Source organism: Diceros bicornis, chromosome X (genome assembly GCF_020826845.1).
Source record: "Diceros bicornis minor isolate mBicDic1 chromosome X, mDicBic1.mat.cur, whole genome shotgun sequence".
Classification (NCBI taxonomy): Eukaryota; Metazoa; Chordata; class Mammalia; order Perissodactyla; family Rhinocerotidae; genus Diceros; species Diceros bicornis.
In genome coordinates this window covers 125,024,814-125,044,363 of record NC_080781.1, presented here as the reverse complement: position 1 = coordinate 125,044,363, position 19,550 = coordinate 125,024,814, and the positions used below count along the sequence as shown (strand labels likewise).

The 19,550-nt window shown below is 48.8% G+C and overlaps 1 protein-coding gene across 2 annotated transcripts; it reads right to left on the bottom strand.

Moving 5' to 3' along the window:
- Positions 1-1,316: 1,316 nt before the first annotated feature.
- On the bottom strand, positions 1,317-14,585 carry ZIC3 (Zic family member 3). Of its 2 annotated transcripts, none has more exons than XM_058536853.1 (4): positions 14,195-14,585; positions 11,260-12,492; positions 9,979-10,142; positions 1,317-1,905 (listed from the first exon to the last, which is right to left on the bottom strand). In XM_058536853.1, the coding sequence occupies exons 1-4, from the start codon at positions 14,478-14,480 to the stop codon at positions 1,756-1,758; spliced, it is 1,833 nt and encodes a 610-aa protein (XP_058392836.1). In that variant the 5' UTR covers positions 14,481-14,585; the 3' UTR covers positions 1,317-1,755. The 2 variants fall into 2 exon arrangements, with proteins under 2 accessions (XP_058392836.1, XP_058392835.1); XM_058536852.1 differs by lacking the exon at positions 1,317-1,905 and adding an exon at positions 6,898-9,154 and having other exon boundaries at positions 14,195-14,579.
- Between the last annotated feature and the right edge of the window lie 4,965 nt (positions 14,586-19,550).

The window sequence follows — 19,550 nt, the reverse complement described above, 5'->3', positions numbered from 1 at the left end:
TGCCCTAAGTCTCCATCTATTTTCTGAAAACTGCATTAATTTGCACCCCAGTACAAATCACTATATGTTTTTAGTAAAATATTCCATAATATTAAAAACAGGAAACTACCCAAAAGGAGCAAAACAATAGCTACCTGCAAGGGGAAAAGAAGGGAATTAACATTTGTTCAGGGACAACTCTGTGCCAGGCTCTTTATGGACATTTTCTTGTTTAATCCTTAGAATAACCCTAGGAGGTATTATTATCAGAGTACAGCTGGCTCACGCACAACTTCGTAGCTTACCTTTCCAAGGGCTTTTTTAATAATCCCATTATAATACTCCACTGACTGTCTGAAAGAACACAGTTCTTTTTCTTAAAAACAAAAACAAAACAAAAATTCTACCAACTTCCTTATGAGGGGATATATAAATGTCAAGTTTTAGTGAGCTAAGAATCAAAGAATCAGTCTTTCTTGACTGGCCTACTCTCGATGTAAATGAACAACAAAAATCAGAGGGAGATGAACAGTTTTCCTTCTACTTAAAAATTACCGCATCATCAGTCTACTTAGCAGAAATTTTAATGAAACTGGATCTAAAGAACCAATAGCAAAATACTCTATCAGGCTGCAATTTTACAATACCTCATCATGGCATAATCATGTCAAATAAACAGAATGATGGACACTCACAGACTACAGTAGATTACAGATGTTAAATCTAAAATGAGAAATCAACTGTCTGCAGTTGGAAGAATTTCTCTGGTGTCTTCATCTTCTCTAACACCACAGTTAATTAACAACAATTTGTGTTTTAATAACACCTATATTTCATGATTCTGTAAGTGTTCTAATCAATGGTTGCCAAGTTGTCTGCCCCAAGAACCATCTTGGGGCTTCTGAATAATACACGTGTAGTGTGCTAACGCTGCAAGGTCCCCTCTCCAGAGGCCCTGCTTTCTCCTTTGAGGTTATCTTCAGCTTTGTCTCTCCCTCTCTTTCTCACTCCAATAGTGGTGTTTAAATGCTCTTTTTTCTCCAAACTCCTGCCTCCAGTCTGTCCTTCTAATCACCCTAATCAATCCTTGACTCTGAATTCTTCCCCTGACCTCCCCAGCACCTGGCCCTGAGTCCTTCCGGGAAAACACTGTGAGCTCAAAACACTCGGTTGGGGTTTGTTCAGTGGGTTGTTTTTTTCCAAGTTTATTGCTCAGTGAAAGCCCAGCTATATCATGAAAAATGTGAATAGAATATAAATTGTCCCAATTCAACAGGTTAATTAAGGTTATTTAGGGGCTATAGTTGCCACTGTAATAAAACAATAATCACAAAAAATAATTTAAATCATTTTATTTCAGTCAAACAACAAATGTAGGAATCCTGGGTATTTCTTTTTGAACACAAACATATGAAATTAACAAAACAAGCATTCATGTTTCTAGTATTAAACACTTCAGTTCTACATGTGGAATGCAAATATTTGAAAGAGATTTTCAACAAGGTCAACACAATGCATGAAATAATACACACTGGGTTATGAATTAGGCCAATCTTCACCTCCATCTTCCCATTTATAATCCTAAATTGGTGGGGTGCAGGTTGCGGGGGGAGCTTTTTTTGCTTTTTCATTTCACAAACGATTGCTCAACACAGAATGAAATACACCAAAAGAAGAAAATAGTCTTTTTATACCTCGGGAAGAAGCTACTACTCTTAAAATGATCACTTGAAGGTAACAGACATCCAAATTGATGTGGGTTTCTTTGAAACCTCATCAGTAAATCATTTCTTGCACAGTAGGTTCGGCATTAACCCTGCATTTAGGATAGGTAGTGTTATGGAGGGCTGGCTGCTGCATACCAACGTCAGTATCAAGTTCTTCGTCAGGAATTAGAGACTGTCCCGGATACCAAGCAGGACAACACTGGCAAAAAAACAAAAAGTGAACTGCAGATAGGTCAAAACAGGCTACATTTACTCTTAGCAAAAATTCATAAAATGTTACTGGATATGTTGTTTTAAATGCTAGTTTATAATAAAATGTGATGGAATCTTTTATTCTTAACACCTTACGTTAAAATGGTCTTTACATAGGTTGTGTTTTAGTAAAACACATTAGACAACATACACATCCTATTAGAGATCAAACATTATAAGCCTGCCATCTGGTGAAGGCTATTTTTATAGTTACTGTAAAGCTCACATTTCTCTCTATTCATCAGATTAGTAAACAGGTTGAACTGTCATCGTATTAAAAATACACAAAAGTTTGCTTTCTTAGATGATTTTTAAAGAAAGGTATTTTCTTTACTTTTAACAGCTTTTTTGAAACAGGAGTTTCTTGACTCTTAGTCAAAGAAGTTTTGATCCTGTGTTAAGTTACTATTAGTCCAAGTGCTCTGAACACTGCCCCCTTTAAATGCTTCCTGCCAACTTAGCGTTTTTCAAGCTGTAAATTTCTATAGTTATGACAGGAACCAAACCTCAGTGGGAAAAGCAATGCCCTTTGGAGTCGTCATTCAAACAAATATGAGTTCTACCAATTTATCACTCATCCAGTATTGTAGCAACTCCATTCACATAACTCCTATGAAAATCAACCAGTTTTACCAGATCAAATGACCCAAAGAACACCGAAGGTATCCAGGGGAGACATTCACCACTGCATCTTTAGCTTGATTTAAAAGTCAATTTAAGAGACAATCTGGGCTCTGTAGTTCTTAGAGAGACCAACTGCCTAACCATTGGCTAAAGCTTTCTCAAGTTAATGAACTTTTCATTTTCCACACTTTTGGTACCAGGAGATTTAACCAGGAAAAAGCTGAAACCTCAGTGTTCAAACTACAGCATGGAAAAAATAATGTATACAGTAAGCACCATCTACTTCCTTTAATCTCTCAAAGATGTCAATACTCTATTCCAGTGTGTGTGTGTGTGTGGGGGGGGGGGGGAGTAGCTGAGCCCGAGAAGGAAACTTCATCCAAAGGGGGAGAAAAAAAAAAAAAAGAGCTGTTGGGTGGCAATTTCAAAACAAGTTTCCAAACTGCAGAAGAGGCTCCAGCCTCTTTGACTTGCAGGAATCACACATAAGAAAAGGACAGAAAATACTACAGGGCATGGTTATTTTAATTGCCCAGGGGTTTCCAATGCAAAGCACGACAACTTAAATGCATATTCCAAATTCTTGCTCCAAAGCCGTCTTCTTTGTGCACTGAAAAGGAGGAAAGACAACCCCATCAATTGTTCTCTGCAGATAAAGGCACTGTTTTGCAGATTTCCCCCAGATCTGGGCCAGCGTTGCTAATGACCTGCCCACCCACCTGGGGCCCTTCCCAAGGTGGCCCACGGGAACTGCCCCACACCTTCGGGAGCCCCAGTGCTTAACAGTGGGCAGCCCCAAGAAGGCTGCTTTTTCGTTTCGTTGTTGGCCTTGACGAACACACAACCTGAAAGAATTCGTGCCGCTTATTTTCCTAGAAGAGCCAGGGGTCAATAACCACACTTTTTTATCCCACATTTTTTTTCCCACGACACAGCTGAAGGTGAATCTGCAACATTTTTCTGCAGAGAAAACACGAGCTCGAGATCTCAGAGCTCCCAGGGGTTCTTGCACACGCCAGCATTACGGCAGTTAAGCAAAAACTTAATGAAAGTTTTCGGGATTGCGGCTTTTTTTTTTTTTCCTTAACGCAAGACCACCAGCTGTTAGAGCACACACAAAAGCTACGACAGTGCCATTTTTCATAGGCCCACGTTTAAATGAGATACGCAGAAAATGGGGCCTGTGCAAATTGTAGGGTTCAAACTCGCAACAGTACATCTGTCGATAAGCCGGGGCATTTTATGTGGAAAAGGTGCATACGTGCCCCCCACCCCTACGGGCCCGGCCATTGTCATGGAAGAGAACACAGTGTCCACTCATTGGCATTTTTAGAGACTCTAAGGTGCTGTGGAATCCCCGACCCGGGCGCGACAACTCAAAATGGCATCCCCCACGCAGGAGGGCCTGGGGGAAATGTTTTAACTCGGGAAGGGAGGGTGGGGCGGCCTCTGGTGGGTTTCATGTCCAAGTCCCGTGGGAACCCCAACACCCAGAAGGCTCGCCGACTTCCCACGCCCAGAATGCTCTGGAAGAACTTCTTCGCTTCCGTTTTTTAACAATTTTGCGTTCGGCCGCCACCACCTACATTCTCCCGCGAGGCGCTCAGAGCTGAGGAATAACAAGGGAGTTTAAACCACAAAACAGTTCGGCAGCCCGCACGCTGCGCTTTGCTGCGCTCCGCGGGGGTTCGCATCCGGCCGCCATGTTCACGACTCAAGAGCCGCCCCAAATTCAACCCCCCTTTCCCACATCCCTCTCCTCCCCTCCCTCCTGGCTCAGCGGAGACCGCGGCGCTGCAAAGCCGCTTTCAACTCTCCCCCCCACCCCCTAGCAGCAAAATCCGACTCGACGGCTGCGGAGTGTGCGCCTGCGCGCGGCGCGGGCGCGGGAGTGGGGGAGTGGGGGTGGGGAGGCTGGCAGGCCCCCGGCCGCGGCTTGAAAAGGCCGGAGCGACGGGGAGCGGGGGAGGGGTTGGGGCCCAGGCCCGAGCCTCCTCTTTCCTCCCAGCAGGTCCCCGCTCCGGCCCTGGCCCGGCTCTCACACGTGCGCGCTAAAAACCCACTTCAAAGTCTGTTCCCGGCGCGGGGGCGGCCCCTTTTGGGCCGGCCCTCGGGCCCTCGCGCGGGCCGCCAACCAGGCCCCGGGCCTCGCCACCCCCTCCAATCCCTGGCGCTGCGAAGAGACCAGAGGGCCGAGCGAGAGGGCGCTCGCTCAGGAGTCCCGGGAGCCAGGAGCGGCCTTCGGGCGTACGAGTAGCACCCTCCCTCCCTCTACCCCCACCACCTTAAGAAAATGAATGGAATACAAAGTTTGCGGCCAGCGCTACGCTGTGGCCTTCGGAGCTCACCATTGTTTGGGCTCGTATTGACCCCAAGTCCGGATTAGGCAGCGGCTGATTCCTGCTTTACAGCCCCGCCGGCCTAATGAGGCCGGGAGGCGATGGGGCGCGAAGCGTCCTCGGAGGCCAGGCGACCGCCGGCTTACGGCCGCCAAGGGCCCTGTAGGTGGAGGTCAAAGGGTCAGCGGGCCGAGACCGCGAGAGAATTGACCCTAGGAAATGAGGTCCCCTCCCCCCGGCCCGAGCTTCGACCGGGACTTGCAAGAACTTGGTGTGTGGACAGGGACCGTGGGACGCCCCGGCGAGGGGCTTGAGTACCGCCGAGCGGAGCCCGGACTCCCAAAGCGCCTGGCTTCATCCCAGGGCAAAGCCCGACTAGATACCTGAGCCTTGAGGGTCAGCCAGCCGGAGAGAAAACCAGCCAGAGAACCCGCTCATCAGGGGATGGGCACGCCGCTGGCGAGTCTTACAGAAACTTAAGTGGAAAGAGGCCCTTAGACTTTTTTCGTTTGTTTTGGGGGTTTTATAGGGGGAGGAGAGGGAGCCAGGGGCGAAGAGGCAAGGAGACAGCAGGCGGCGAGAAGGGGGGAGGGGCGAGGAAGTCCTGAACACAACTTTGCTGCGAGGCTTTGTGAGCGGAGGCGGTGCCTGCTCGCTCTCCAACCTTCGCAGTAGCTGAGACCGACTGCCCTGCTTAGCCTGGACCCTGATCTTTAACCTTCCAAACTGGATGAAGGCCAGACTTCCGTCTGCGTGGAAATAGACACCTCCCCCTTCACCACCCAACAGTGAAAATCTTAAGCTAAATCACTCATTTTGGAAAAGATAATGGACTTTTAACAAAGGTCTTACCAGGTGAGGGAAAATAACAGGTAGATCACTAAGAGTTCAGCTGCATTCGTGGTTCCCAGCCAATCCATCTTTAGGGTTGCAAGGTTTTTTGTTTGTTGGGGGGGCCGGGGGGCGCGGGCGGGTGCTTATTCTTTAAGGTATTTACTGAAAATTCAAGAATGTGAATGTGCACTCTCAGAGTCAGATTATAGGAAGAAAATCTGGGAAAAGTTTTCTACTAAAATAAACTTTTCTTGGCAACAAATGACAAGGGCAGAGGACATACACTGTTTGAGAAATATGATGCTACACCCAAATTAGAGGAAATCATGTAGAAGGCAAAGCTTTTACGTTATCTTAATATGGGTTATCATCATTGTTAATTGGCGTCTTCCCCTCTTAGGACACAATGCTTTACTGTAAAATTTTATGGTACAATAATTGGAAGCCTACTAAGGAAAGATTAGACTCTTCTTTATGTCTCCTATGGAGATATTTAACATATTTAATGGGGGGGAAGAGAAGCAAGTTTCCAAAAAAATCTTGCAACCAACTCATCACTCTGCTCCCATTTAAGGTTAGGTTAAGTTGGAGGTGGAGAGGGAATTCATGGAGTAAACAGTAAGCTGTGGAAGTTCAATGCATGTTTCAGAAGAAAAACACTACTTAAACTTCAGTTGGAACACATTTAGAGCCAATCTTATGAATATACACTTTCTGAAAGCTTGCTGAGCATTTAAAATGGTTTCTGGTTTGAAGCGAAGGAAAAATCCTGCAATAGGAATTTGGTCCAGCACCCTCAATGTCAAGGTCAAGATTGGAATGTCTGGGGTAGGAGTGATAGACTGACCAGGTTACCTGATCGTCACTTGTGAAGTCATCCCTTGCCTTGTCTATTAATGGAGGAAAGTGCAAAAAGACCCCATTCTCCACAAACAAAAAATTGCATCCAAAGCAGTTTTCAATTAGAAACTGTCAATAATTAATTGTCTGTGGACAAAGATCAGTAGATTACTTAAAATAGACTGCTTCAACTATATCCAGGGAATCAAAGTTTCTTTTAATCATCAGAAGTTCTCTGAGCACTTCAATTTAAGGTTGGTTTATTTGAACATGAAAAAAAAATCAGGCACCAAATACAAAAATGTTATGACATAAATAAGACGTGCCAAGACTTTATTTTTTCAAAAAGAACAATAAACAAAATTCTAGAATTCAAAATGATTATGTATAATACCAAATTGACTGCCACCAAAAAACCTAGAGCATTGCCCCTTCAAGGGAAGGAGGTACTTAAGCCTATTCATTACATTTCTAAATTCTTTACAGTTCCTTATCTCAACCATTCTATTTGCTGATTTGCAAGCTGGTTATTCATGCAGAGATTGGGCTCAATATTAAACAGCACCCTAAATTAGTTTAAAAAAAACTCTCAATAGTCTACCCACTCCAACCCCCCAATAGAGTAATCAGTTTCTTTTTCATGTAACAACTGTAAAAGAACTGCTCATCCAAATGAGTTGCTTCGCTGAAGATTAAATGGATTGTTAATATTTTATCACAAAGCAAACAACCATTTTTCATTGTTATTGATTTTAATGGAAACAATGCTCTTAACATCTTTGCCTACAAACCATGAACTTTAAAAATACATATTTCGCAAATGTTTTTCTTTCCATATCATTTCAGAACCGCTGCAGTTATTACACCGCTATAAAAATGTTATGAATAATTGTGATAATTATGAATTGAACTATATACAGCAAAACAAATCAGCCTTTGCCTTCCGAAATTGTAAATGGTCTATGGTTTCTTTAAGAAGCACTTTAACCGTAATTAAGCACGGCTCAACTGGCCTTACTCATCACCACTGTTTCAGACATAGGCTTACTTTTGAAAATATATAGATAGCTAGATAGATTTGATAGGCAGATTAGATAAGTCATAGATACAAACATATATAGGTATATGGGATGGGTGATCTCTCAATAGAATGGAGACATGCATCCTGCCGCAATGTTCATTTTTATGTAAGGTAATAAAAAACTAAGGGACATAAAACTCATTAGGTTACCTTATGCTCATATATGTAGGGCAGGGATGATTAAATCCAGCTTCTCAGTCTTTGAAGTACAAGATTGAGATGTCATGACCACTAACTGAATTGATCAGTAATATTTGATTTGCATGCTGAAAATCCAGGACAAACACATTTAAACTCGCAGTTAAACAACCATCTGAGCTAGAGATAAAGAAAGGAGGGTCTTCCCAGATGGAAACTGACACTGTAAGGAATCTATACTGCAATAGAAAAATAATTTAACAATTAAAAAAGGGATCCGAGTGAGTTATAAATACCAACAAACAAGATTTCATTTGTTCATGTCTCCTTTGTAGAAGGAGGCTGTTACAAAACAAGAGAAAGGAGTCAGTGGTTCAAAAATTGTAAATTGTGTTCTTCTTTCAAAACAATAAAATTTAATGCTAAAGCAGTTATAATCAAAAGCTGTACAGAATTTGTTAGAAAACATTTATCCATAAATATTGTTCAGTTCCCGGCACTTGTAGCAATAATTAAATTACAAACGATAAATATGGCATCAATGGATATGTATTTACAAAAAAAAGTTATTACAAAAGGCAACTGTATACTAAACGTCACAATCTGTGTAGAGTAACATCACATCCTCAGCCTGAAAGAATACTGAACAACATTTTCGACCCCATTAGACAAAAATACATTCACAAGTGTAATGCTTTGAGGAAAAGTTCAAGACATAACAGGACTTTGGCACGGTTTAAGACTGTGAGAGTTTAGACAATCACCACTAAGGCGAAGAATTTCCATCAGTTTAACATCACCACCGCCAACAAGCCTTCTATAACTTCCTCTCAAGAAACAGGACAAATGTTAAAATGAACTGAAGGAGTTCAGGGATGGGGGTGTGCAGAGAGCAAGAGAAAGGGGAGGAAAAAGCAGTGAAAAGATCTTTTTTTTAAACCCTTCAAATGCCAAAACATATTTTCTAATCCTGAGAAAAGGGCATGGCTACTTTTGGATCTTGCCCCAAAACCTTCCTGGACAATTGCAATTAACAAGATGTAGCCCTATATGTGGCCTCGTGCCTTAAAACTCCATTTCCATCTGATTGGTCTCAGTTTTCTTTTTAAAATGCATTTGGTCCATTCTATGGTTAACAGGGTTTGTGTTTGTGTTTGTCCTCAGACGTACCATTCGTTAAAATTGGGAGGAAGTCCAGGGTTGTGGCTGGTGCTAGTTTGAACTGCAGAAGGGGTTTTAGTGGTATCTTTACTGTTTGCAGAAGCTATAGCGGGTGGAGTGGAAGATTCATAGCCTGAACTGGCAGCAGGGGAGGAATCTGACCCTTGCGATTCATGAACCTAAAATTAACATGTATATATTATAATGAATATAATTCCAACTGGCATTGTGCAAGCAAAAACAAGAGCAGAATTCGAGCACTGTAAGAGCAAGACCACCCAGTGACCCACTTAAAAGAGAAATGATGCTGATTTTTGTGTTTTTGTTTTTAATTTCCATATTACCGATGTCTAGAAAACTGGAGATGTTCGCCAACAAAACAGTTTGAGTCCTAAGATTGGCATTATGGAAAAGGAATTAAGCACTCTGTTTTATTCATGCCCCTTCAAAAATGCTTTCTCCGCAGATGGAGTAGGATAAGCACTTAGTCTTTGGGGCCCTATAAAATACTCACTCCTGGCCCAGGTTTCACCAAGCCGACTTCGGCTTGGGAAAGCAGGTACAGAGAAAGGTGGCACAGGCGCCCTGGGCGCTGCGAGGTCTCAGACAAATACGTGGGAATCAGACCGCGCTGCTCGGCCCTATTGTTTTACCCGAAGCCGAAGAGCGAATGAGCCACCCACCCCCGGGTTCGGCGCGGGCACTCTAGGTTCCCACCGCGGGCTGAGCCGGAAAGATGCGGCCACTGCAACCTCAAGCCCTGGCGAGCTCGGTTAGAGCTTCCCAGTAAACAACCGACTGTTCCCTCCGCTCCCTCCTCCTCCCCACTGTGCTCTCCCCCGCCCCCCTCCGGGTCCCCAAAATGGGTTCAAGGTGTCACCGCTGGAGCAAATCGGATTTAACGTGGAGGATACAGGGTTGGCAGCGCGGGCGCTTCCGTTCCGCGGCCCGGTGTCGGGCCGAGTGTTTATAAACCGCCGACCGCTAATAAAGAGGTAATTACCTTCATGTGCTTGCGCAGGGAACTCGGATGCGTGTAGGACTTGTCGCACACTTTGCAGATATAGGGCTTGTCCGAGGTGTGCACATGCATGTGCTTCTTGCGGTCGCTGCTGTTGGCAAAGCGTCTGTCACAGCCTTCAAATTCACATTTGAAAGGTTTCTCACCTGCAAAAGGCGAAAATGCAAAGTGGGGGGGAATATGGTCAGGGTCGGGAGTTTCCTAGGGCCGAGCAGCGGGAGACTGAGCGCCCGGCGGTCTTCCCGGAGAGGAAGCGCCGACTGGGGGCGGCTGTGGCATCTCTTTTCCCTAGAGAAAATGGAGAGCGCCGGTTGAGCGTGCTGGGTTGGGGAGTGGTGGTCGGGGGCGGGGGTGGGGCAGGGCCAGCCCAGAACCTGCCCGTCCCTTTGTTCTCCCGCAGGATGCGAAAGCCCCTGGCTCCTCCAAAGTTTCCCCTAAGTTGTGGTTCCACCCCAGCCGGCCCGGGGCTCCCAACGCGCGGCCACGTTCTACGGCTACCTCGGCGATGTAACCCAGCCCGGGCGGGACAATGGACCGGAGCCGGGACAATCCCATTCGGTTCCTTCTTTGTACCTTTTAATATGCCTCTTTCAAATGCAGCGGTTTTGCTGAACCCAGTATTAAAAAGCTTGGGTCGTCGTACTTAACGTTGGAAAAGAGAAAACTAGATAAATCTAAGGGCTCCAGACAGTTTTACAAGATGTTCAACAAGCCACGAAACTGTGGTGCCTTTTTTACTTGAGCTTTTCTCTCGGAAGACTGAATTGAACCTGGAACTCCAAATAAAAATAGTTTGACAAAAGTATCAGTCATTTAATTAGGAGATGTGCCAATCAAGGGTAAAAAAGAGCGGAAGTAACCGAAAGTTAGTTTTCATTAGCATTTGTATGGTTGCCTTCCCCGAATGTGTGCCGAGAGCTAAGTCGCTTGTAAGCAATATGCTCTCAACACATCGGAGTCCCTTCATAGTAACCCAGAAAGAGAGACAAAAAGAGGCGGCGCCAGTTTGTTCCTGGGCGCGAGAAGCTTCCAATTAGCTCCTGAGACCGCAGAGCTGTCTGCCCGGGGAAGTTAGAAGTGGGCAAAAGCGCCGCGGGGCGGGGTGGGCGAGAGGTGGAGGGACACTGACAGCGCTTCTTTTCCGAACGGCCCTGGCGGGGCGCCGCCCCTCTCTTTGGCCGCCTCCCCTCTCCCTCGCGCAGCAAGTCGGCTTCGTGGAGCGGTGCGGCGGTGAATCCCGCGCCCGCCTGCCTTCCCCCTTACCTGTGTGGGTCCTCTTGTGGATCTTGAGGTTCTCGGAGCGGGCAAAGATCTTCCCGCAGCCCGGGAAGGGGCATGGGAAGGGCTTCTCGCCCGTGTGCACTCGAATGTGGTTGACCAGTTTGTACTTCGCCTTGAAGGACTTGCCCTCGCGGGGGCACTCCTCCCAATAGCAGACATGGTTGTTCTGCTCCGGGCCCCCCACATGCTCCATGGTGACATGTGTCACCAGCTCGTGCATGGTGCTGAAGGTCCGGTCGCAGCTCTTCTTGGGCCGGCTCAGCTGAGCCTCGTCGATCCACTTGCACGACAGCTCCTGCTTTATGGGCTGCCGCATATAACGGAAGAAGGCGCCAGGCCCGTGGTGGGCCGCCACGTTCACGCCCATGTTCATGTTCATGGGGTTGTAGTTAGGAAACTGCGCGCCGGCCGTGTACGGGTCCGTGCGCGGGCTGGCCACCGGGCGGTACGGGTCGGCACGGCCGAACAGCTCCCCGCGCAGCCCCAGGTGGACCTGGTTGTTGTCCACGTGCCCTGTGGGAGACGGGTGCCCGGCGCCCTGCTCATGCAGCCCAGGGAAGAGCAGGTAGCCGGGGGGCTCGGGAATGCCAGCCGGAGCATGCAGGCTGCTCGCCGAGCCGGCGAAGAGCCCGTGCTGCCCGCCACCCGAGGCCGCCTCGCCGAGCCCGGAGCCGCGCTGGCGGAACAGAAAGTCGCGCGTGGAGTTGAAGGCGGCGGAGGCGGCACCGCCGTAGCTGGGCACCTGGCCGGCGTGGTGATGGTGGTGATGGTGGTGGTGATGATGACCCAGGGCGTTGGCGTAACCCGAACCCTGCGGCGTGAACGCCGAGCTCTGGCCCGAAGACAGATCGTGAGCCGCGGCGGGGCTCAGCTTGAAGGCAGCGGCGGCGGCGGCGGCGGCGGCGGCGGCGTGGGGTGAGTCCCCGAAGGGATTCAGCCCCATGCCCGCCGGCTCGCGGTTGGGCATCTCGTGGTGGCGTGGCGCGCCGAAGCTGCCCACTCCCAGCCCGGGGAACTGCGGGCCTCCGTCCAGGAGCATCGTCATGGGTGGGGCGTTCTGAGTACAGGCGATCCGGCTGAAATGAGCGAGGGTGCGGGCGAAGGAGGAGATCTCCGAAGTGCCGAAGTCGGAGAGGGGTGGCGGCGGTTGGACACTGCCGGGAGACCCCTGAGGCTGTACCAGGGGCTGCAACTTTCCGTCGCTGCGAGAGTCTCCTGCAGAGAGATAGGAGGGAGGAGGGGAAGTAGAAGGAGCAGGAGGGGGGAGGAGGGGGGAAGAAGGAGGGGGGAGAAGGGAGGAGAAAAGACTCTGGGACTAGATCTGGTTTAACAAACTAACAGGCGCGCACAAAGAAAAATAAGCAAAATAATAAGTGGAGGGCGGAGTTTGCCAGTCCTGTCCCGGGCACCCCTCCTCTCCCCGAGAGCGCAGAACCGCGGGGCCAGGAGGCTCCCTCGGCACCGGCCTCCAGGCTAAGCTGCGCTTAGTAGCAGAGCCAGCTCGCGGGCGGCGGGCGGGCGGCGGACAGGAGGCAGGCTCGATCCTCGCCGCTCGCCGCGCGAGTCCCAGCCTCTTCGCCTCCAGAGTAATGTCCTTGGACTGATAAAGTCAATCACTCACTCCTCTCACATAAACCGAGCGGGAGGCCGCGCGCCGCGCGCCAATGGGGAGCCAGCTGGCCCACGGTCACCTGACCCCCGGCCCTGCAGCCCATTGGCTGCCGCCACACTGATTGGCAGCGCGGAGCGGGGAACATGGCAGCCGCGGCCGAGCGACCGCCGCTGATTGGGCCGTGGCCAGACGCCTGGCAGGTGAGGCGACGGCGGCGGCCGGGCGCCCGCGAGTGGGCTCCGCGGGGCTTGCGCTGCTGTGGGGAACTGGAGCCGGGCTCGAGCCGGTGACCGGCGGGGCAGAGCTCGGCCTCTCCCCGTCTTCCCTCCGGCCCGAAGCGGGCAAGCACCCCCGGTGCGCGCTTTACCCGCTTTGGCCAAATGAACTCTTTGCCCGGCGAGGATCGTTCCCACCGTCGGCGCGACGCTGGACATCCAGTCCGGCTTGGGCCCTACCGCCTCACCACCCCAAGAATGTGTCCCGTCGGCGGCCGCAGGGCGCCGATCCAGGGGCGAGCGCAGCAGTTCCACGCTCACGGCCCATTAGCCGCGTCCTCTCCATACGCCACTGTGGGCCCTGATGGCCCCGAGACCCCGGACCCAGGCCGGCCAGCTCGCCTCTGTGCCCCGAGCTGCTGCCGGCCGGCCGAGACCCAAACGAGGAGAAACGATTACAATTAGAGCCGATCTCCCTTACTTCCGTCTGAGCCAAGCGTTGGCTATAATTTGTGAGTAGTGGCTACACTAGCCGCTGCCCCCGCCACCCCCCACCCACGACACGCCGCACACAACATAGCAAACACATATAACACCACAGTAAACACAAGCACGCAGCAGGAAACACGCACGCAACACGGTAAACACGCACATCGCACTAAACACGCACACAACTAAACACAACAGTAAGCACACACAACCCAGTGACACAACGAACTACACACAGAACGCTAAATATAGGCACACATCAAACTAAACACAACAGGGTAAATACACGCACATTACACAGCAAACACATGCACCAGGATAAATGCTAAACATGCACAGAATACAGTTAGCCTGTGTACACAAAACATGCACACAACACACTAAACACACTGCTTAGCAAACGCACTAGACACACGCAGGATCACCGCGGTTTTCAAACCACAGGGCTGACCAGCTTCGAATTCTCAACATTTTCAAACGCAAAAGTGGGAGGCGGGAATGAGGACTGAGGTGGAATTTTCTTCCCTCTGAACAGCCAAGGCTTTGCTCTGTTCTACTCCTACCCGGAGAAGCGCGCGTAGTGACCTCGGGGACTTCTTACCTCTTAAGGATTTACTTTCCAGGGTTGTGTGTGGGATCACACACCCCCTCCTGTCTGGTGCAAGGTCTTTCTGGACATAATGACCAGGTTCAGACAAGGCTATAAATCCACTCATTTTTTGTCCGGCAGGGCATTTGTAAAGAATGCAAGAGAGTGAGAGTGGAAAGAAAAGGCCGAGAGAAAGATGGCTGTGATTGTCACGTCCCGTACAGGGCCGAGCCCCAAAGTCTACGCCTTGAGGCAGCCTCTGAGCCTGGCCGCCATCTCTCTGTAGGAAACAGAACATCTGACCAAGTTCAGAGGCGCTTGGAGAGACCGCCTCAAGCAGCGCTTTATAACTGCAGCCTTTCACTTCCTGCCCCCCAATCCGCCTGGCCTGGCCAAGACTTCACCTTCTTTCTTTGCCAGTTTGCTGGGGGGAAACCCTATCGGTAGCATACCTTCCGTAGTCACCCCCACCCATCAAAGTCGCCCCCATTCTCCCTCTACATCCAGAGCTCTCTCCCCAGGTTGGAAGGTGAGTTCGCTGCTGACTTAAATTATTACGTCTACTGAAAATAGGCCCCCCAAGTACGGTTTCAGTGTCGCTCAGCAGAGGGTTTCTTTGCCGGGGTGGGAGGAGTGGGGGGGGTGGTCCAGAGAAGAACAAATACGCCTAAATCATGCAAATGAATTCCCTGGAGTCAGGTTTACAAAAAGGGAGGATTGCTTTTCTTTCTTTTTCCCCTTTCTTTTCACTTTCCCCTTTATCTGCTCCCTTCTCTCTGCCTCTCTTCACCTCCCACCAACCCCCACGGACCCTGAGCGTATAGTTGGTTTGAAACAAGTTTGAATTTCCTCACGGCGCCAGTCCAAAGGAGAGCGGTTCTCGAGGCTCGGGGGCGGGGAGGGGCGGCTGTCGAGCTCTAGCCCAGCCAGCGTTGATGCGAGGGTTTCCGGGGAGCCCCGCCAGGTACCCCGAGAACCGGGGGCCTTTAGCGTTTGGGAGTCAGGGCCGGCAGCTGGGCGAGGGGCTGAGTAAGGAGGGCTGCTGACCGAGCCTAGCCTGCCCCTTTTGGGGGAGGGGTCCCGAGCGCAGGGCAGGGGGACGTTGCCGCCGCTGACCTACCGGGTGCCCACTGTCCGTTTTGATATGGCCACATTCCGATAATTAATTGCCTCCAGCACGTGTTCTGTAGTCCCTGGAACAAAAAGGCATAATTCAATTAGATCATCAACCGAGAAGTGGGGTGGGGGAATGCTCGTTAAGGGACCGACCTGAGGCGGTTCAGCCAGGCCCAAACCCCGGGCGGTGGAGCCCTTCCTCGGGCAGCCCGGCCCAGCGCGAGTGTACGACTCTGAGGGGGTGTCCTTGCTCCACGGGGTGCAAGGACCTCAGATGCCCCCAAGAGGACGAGGCTGGGGGCTTTGTGAACAGCAGGGCAGAGGCAGGTCATTTCGAATTCTATTTCGGTTGGTTTGGGTGGAGGTTTCCTTTTGTGGGAGGGGGAAACCTGACCCTTGAAACATGATAGAAAGTGAAATTTCCCCAGATATAGCAAGTTACTGCATAAGAAAAAAAAAGCCCCCCCAAGAGCAAACCACTCCTAGGCAGTAATAATAATAAGCCAACTTTCCCTGATTACCGACAGCCCCCACCCCTCAACTCGCTTTTCAGAAGCGACCCTGAGAACAACTTCGGGGGACAGGGGGCTTTGGGGAACTGAGACTGTGAGCAGAGTGGTGGCCAAAAGAGGAAAGCAAAGAAGAGAAAAGTTTTTCCTGCACACAGGCTGGGGCAAGGCAGAAGAGAGCTCTCATTTCTTCCTTGCTCAGGTGGAGAAAGGAATCACTGGGCTGGGCATGGCAGGGCAGGGCAACTCGAACCCAGGGGTCTTGGTTCTTATTTTACGCTGTAACCGAGGCTCCCTCAGCAGATTTGGCTTACTGGGGTTTACATGTGTATTAGGTGGCGTAAATTAACCAATAAATCTCTTTTATGCGTCCCCCAGTTGTATGTGGTCTGGTCTAAATATCCACATGTCTGTATGGATAGGAAATATAATGGGATCTTTCCCCTCACACTGAGTTCAAACAGTAAATAGGAAAAAGATATATTTTCATGCCCAAATCTGAAGCAATAAATAAAATCAGAGAAACTGATAATTGTCAAACAAGCAAAGCTTTTGAGCCCAAATTTTAGGATCCATCTTGGAAAAGCAGGAGGGAAAGAGAACGTCCAGAGCGGCAGTAGGGACACATTAGTTGCTCCGTACAGCCCAGAGCCCCACTCTGCAGCACTTTTCTCTTCGCTCCAGCCTCCTAAAAAACAAAACATGTACAGCACGTTGTGCTATCGGGCAGGGTTTCTTTCTAAACACATTTTCTGTGGCGCACGTGAAATTATCTTAAGTCGGAGACCTAGCAATTTTCTTTAAGTCCAAGAGAAACACTGCGGTCTTTTCTTCTGTTTTGTATTTAGAAAAGACTTGCGATCTAGCACTCGCAACATTTTAAAGACCCTTTAAACCCAGCAAGCGGATTTCCGTTCTGCCAATGCTTCCTGATTTATTTCAATAAATGAATCCTTGAATTCAGGAAGGGAATTATTCCAAGACGCTGAATTTGGTGCCCCTGCCTCTTCCTAGTGGAGCACAAAGTGTTTCTCGTTGAAACATGTCCTTGAAACTCACCATTATTCGCATTTTTGTTCCTGGTAAAGGACACTTTCTTTACATAAAACTCCACCCTCTCTTCAGAGTCCCAAATCTTTTTAGAAGAAAAACGGCAAATCGCAATAAAAAAATGAAGGGGGAAGAAGGCTGGGAAGGGAATGCATTTTTAACTCCTCTTTATTTTTATGCTAAGATAAAGCTCTTAATTAGCTTCAGGGGCTGAGCTGAATTATGGATCTCTGGAGCTTCGGGACCTGCAGACACACTCGCCCACCACTCTTTGGGCTTCCCCGATTTATTGGCTACATTAGAGTTTTCACTACACTCCCATCATTTGACAAATATTTTATAAGCCCTAAATACCTTTACAATTCAATATAGAATGAACAAATAGATACTGTTAATTAATCTTTTTAAAAAATCTGTTTTGCCTTTGTCCTCTGCAGTCCAAAGCATATCACTGCCCAATATAATGAAATGCAGACCAGACAGGAATGAGGCATTTTCATTGTACTTGTCAATCAAGGCTGCACAGACAAATATATATATATATACTTAAATATACTTGAACTTCAGAGACACAGGCTGAAGTAAACAGCGTTGAACTTGGAGAAAGAAGGCAGACAGGGAGTTGAACTAGCGCTATCAGAATCTAATTTGGGGTTATGAAGAGAGCCCTACAAATACAGAAAATGGAGTGAAACCCTAGGCAGTGGGCAGTGCTCGGTCACCAGCCCAGTCTGGGTGCAGGGATCATGGTGAGCTTGAGCCTTGTCCTGCTGCCAGTGAGGACCTCCACCACTCTGGGGATGCCTAGATGTTAGCCTCCAGGCTCTAAGGTACACTGGCAGCGGCTCTGGGTGCCAGAAGGACAAGTCACATTGCAAGAGGACTTCCCCTTTCCTTTAGGATCAGAATCCCTTGTCGGTGGAGAGTGCCCAGGCAAGGGGGAGGAAGACCCAGGCAGAGGCAGAGATACGCAATGATGTGTTTGAATTGTGTTTACAAGTCCTTCCCAAGAGACCTGAAGAGATGGGGGAAGGAGAATGGATTTGAGGTGTGAAGCTTGCTTGACATTCAGGGGTACACATTTACCCAGGACTCCAAGTTCCTTCTAGCTGCTAAATGCCTCCATTAGTTCTAAAATGTAAATGATCTCAGCCCGGAAACAAGTGGACAGAAGCTTTCAACTATCCTGAGGTATTTGCTCATTCATTTCTTTGCTTTGAGACAGGATCCTGCACCCATGGTGACAGGAAGTGGACCTCTGGACCACATCATGGTTTCTGGCAGTGACTCTCATCCCTGGTGCCTAGGTCTGGGGCCCCTACCGTCCGTCTGTCACCAAGCTCCATTTCCCTAGTCCAGGCCTATTCCACCATGCCATCTTCCTCCTCCCCTCCTCCCTGAGGGCAGAGGCTGCATTATCCAAATTATCTTCTCTTTTGTCCAAGCTGAGAGCAAGAATTCCTGCCACCTAAAAAAAAAAAAATGCTGTTTCCAGCCCGTTCAATTCCTATGGAACTTCATATAGTTCAGGAACTGTATTTTGTAAAAATGAATTGCCTGTTGTTTTTGCATTTGGTTTGAAGTCACTCATCTAGTCCTTTCCTAGTAAGGGGATGGGAGGAAAGGGCTTTGATATTAAAACAAAGCATTGGGGGTTTCCCTTCTCCTCTGTTCTCCCCCCACCCCCAAACAAGACAGAGTGGGGGTGAATTAGACTAACTTCTAGTTTGAATGTGATTTGGCAACCTGCAAGCCAAATCTGGCCCATAGCCTGTTAATATTTGTATGGCCCCCAGAGCCAAAAAGGTGTTTGTGTGTGTTTTTTTAATCTTTAAAAAGTTAGGAATAGAAAAAGGAGGAGGAGAAGGAAGGGGAGGGGGAGATTACGCTACAGAGACTGAATGTGGCCGGCAAAGCCTAAAATATTTTCTATCTGAACCTTTACAGAAAAAGTTTGCCAACCTCTGAACTAGGGACTGGACTGCAGCCTCAGTGGAGCCCAGGTATTCTTAACTGGTGGATTTTATCCACCATCACTCTCCTGTTTTTCAAGCTTCGTTTTGCATGACATGATTTTTTTCAGCCTCACACCTCAATTATTTCCGGGGATAACTTTGGCTTTGGAGAAAGGCGAAAAGTAAAGAGTCAAGGGAGGACAAGTCCACAGGAGAAAGAGGGCACAAGAAGAGAGAAGAGAGGAAAAAGAGTTGTGAATATCTCAATCAGTGACTAGGTGACCTCTGACCCTGAGGGTGGTTTTATTGTCTTTCTTCTTTGGCTAGAGATACATAGTTTATTGACCCTTTCTGCGTGACTGAGCCCTGAGGGGCAACAGCAGCCACCAAACCAAGCAAGACGTGTGAGTCCAGGCTAAGGCCGATGAGCAGCCTGCCTTCAGGAAGCCCGAGGGAAGTGACCCCAATTCTCCAGGTCTGAGGGGCTCTGAGGAACAGAGAGGTGGACTCTTCCCCAATTCAACTGCCCCTCCTCAGTGAGGGCCTGGAGTTCACCCCTCTTTGTCTCCCAGAAACATTCCCCTCCCTTTCGCCCATGGACAGATACCATTAGCTGGTACACTTGGGCAAGGATTTTATGCTCCCACCCTGGACGCCCCTCCTTTAAACTATAAAATGGAGGTAAATATAAAGATTCCAGGGTGCTCCCAACACCCCAGCTGGCCAGCTACTGCCTTA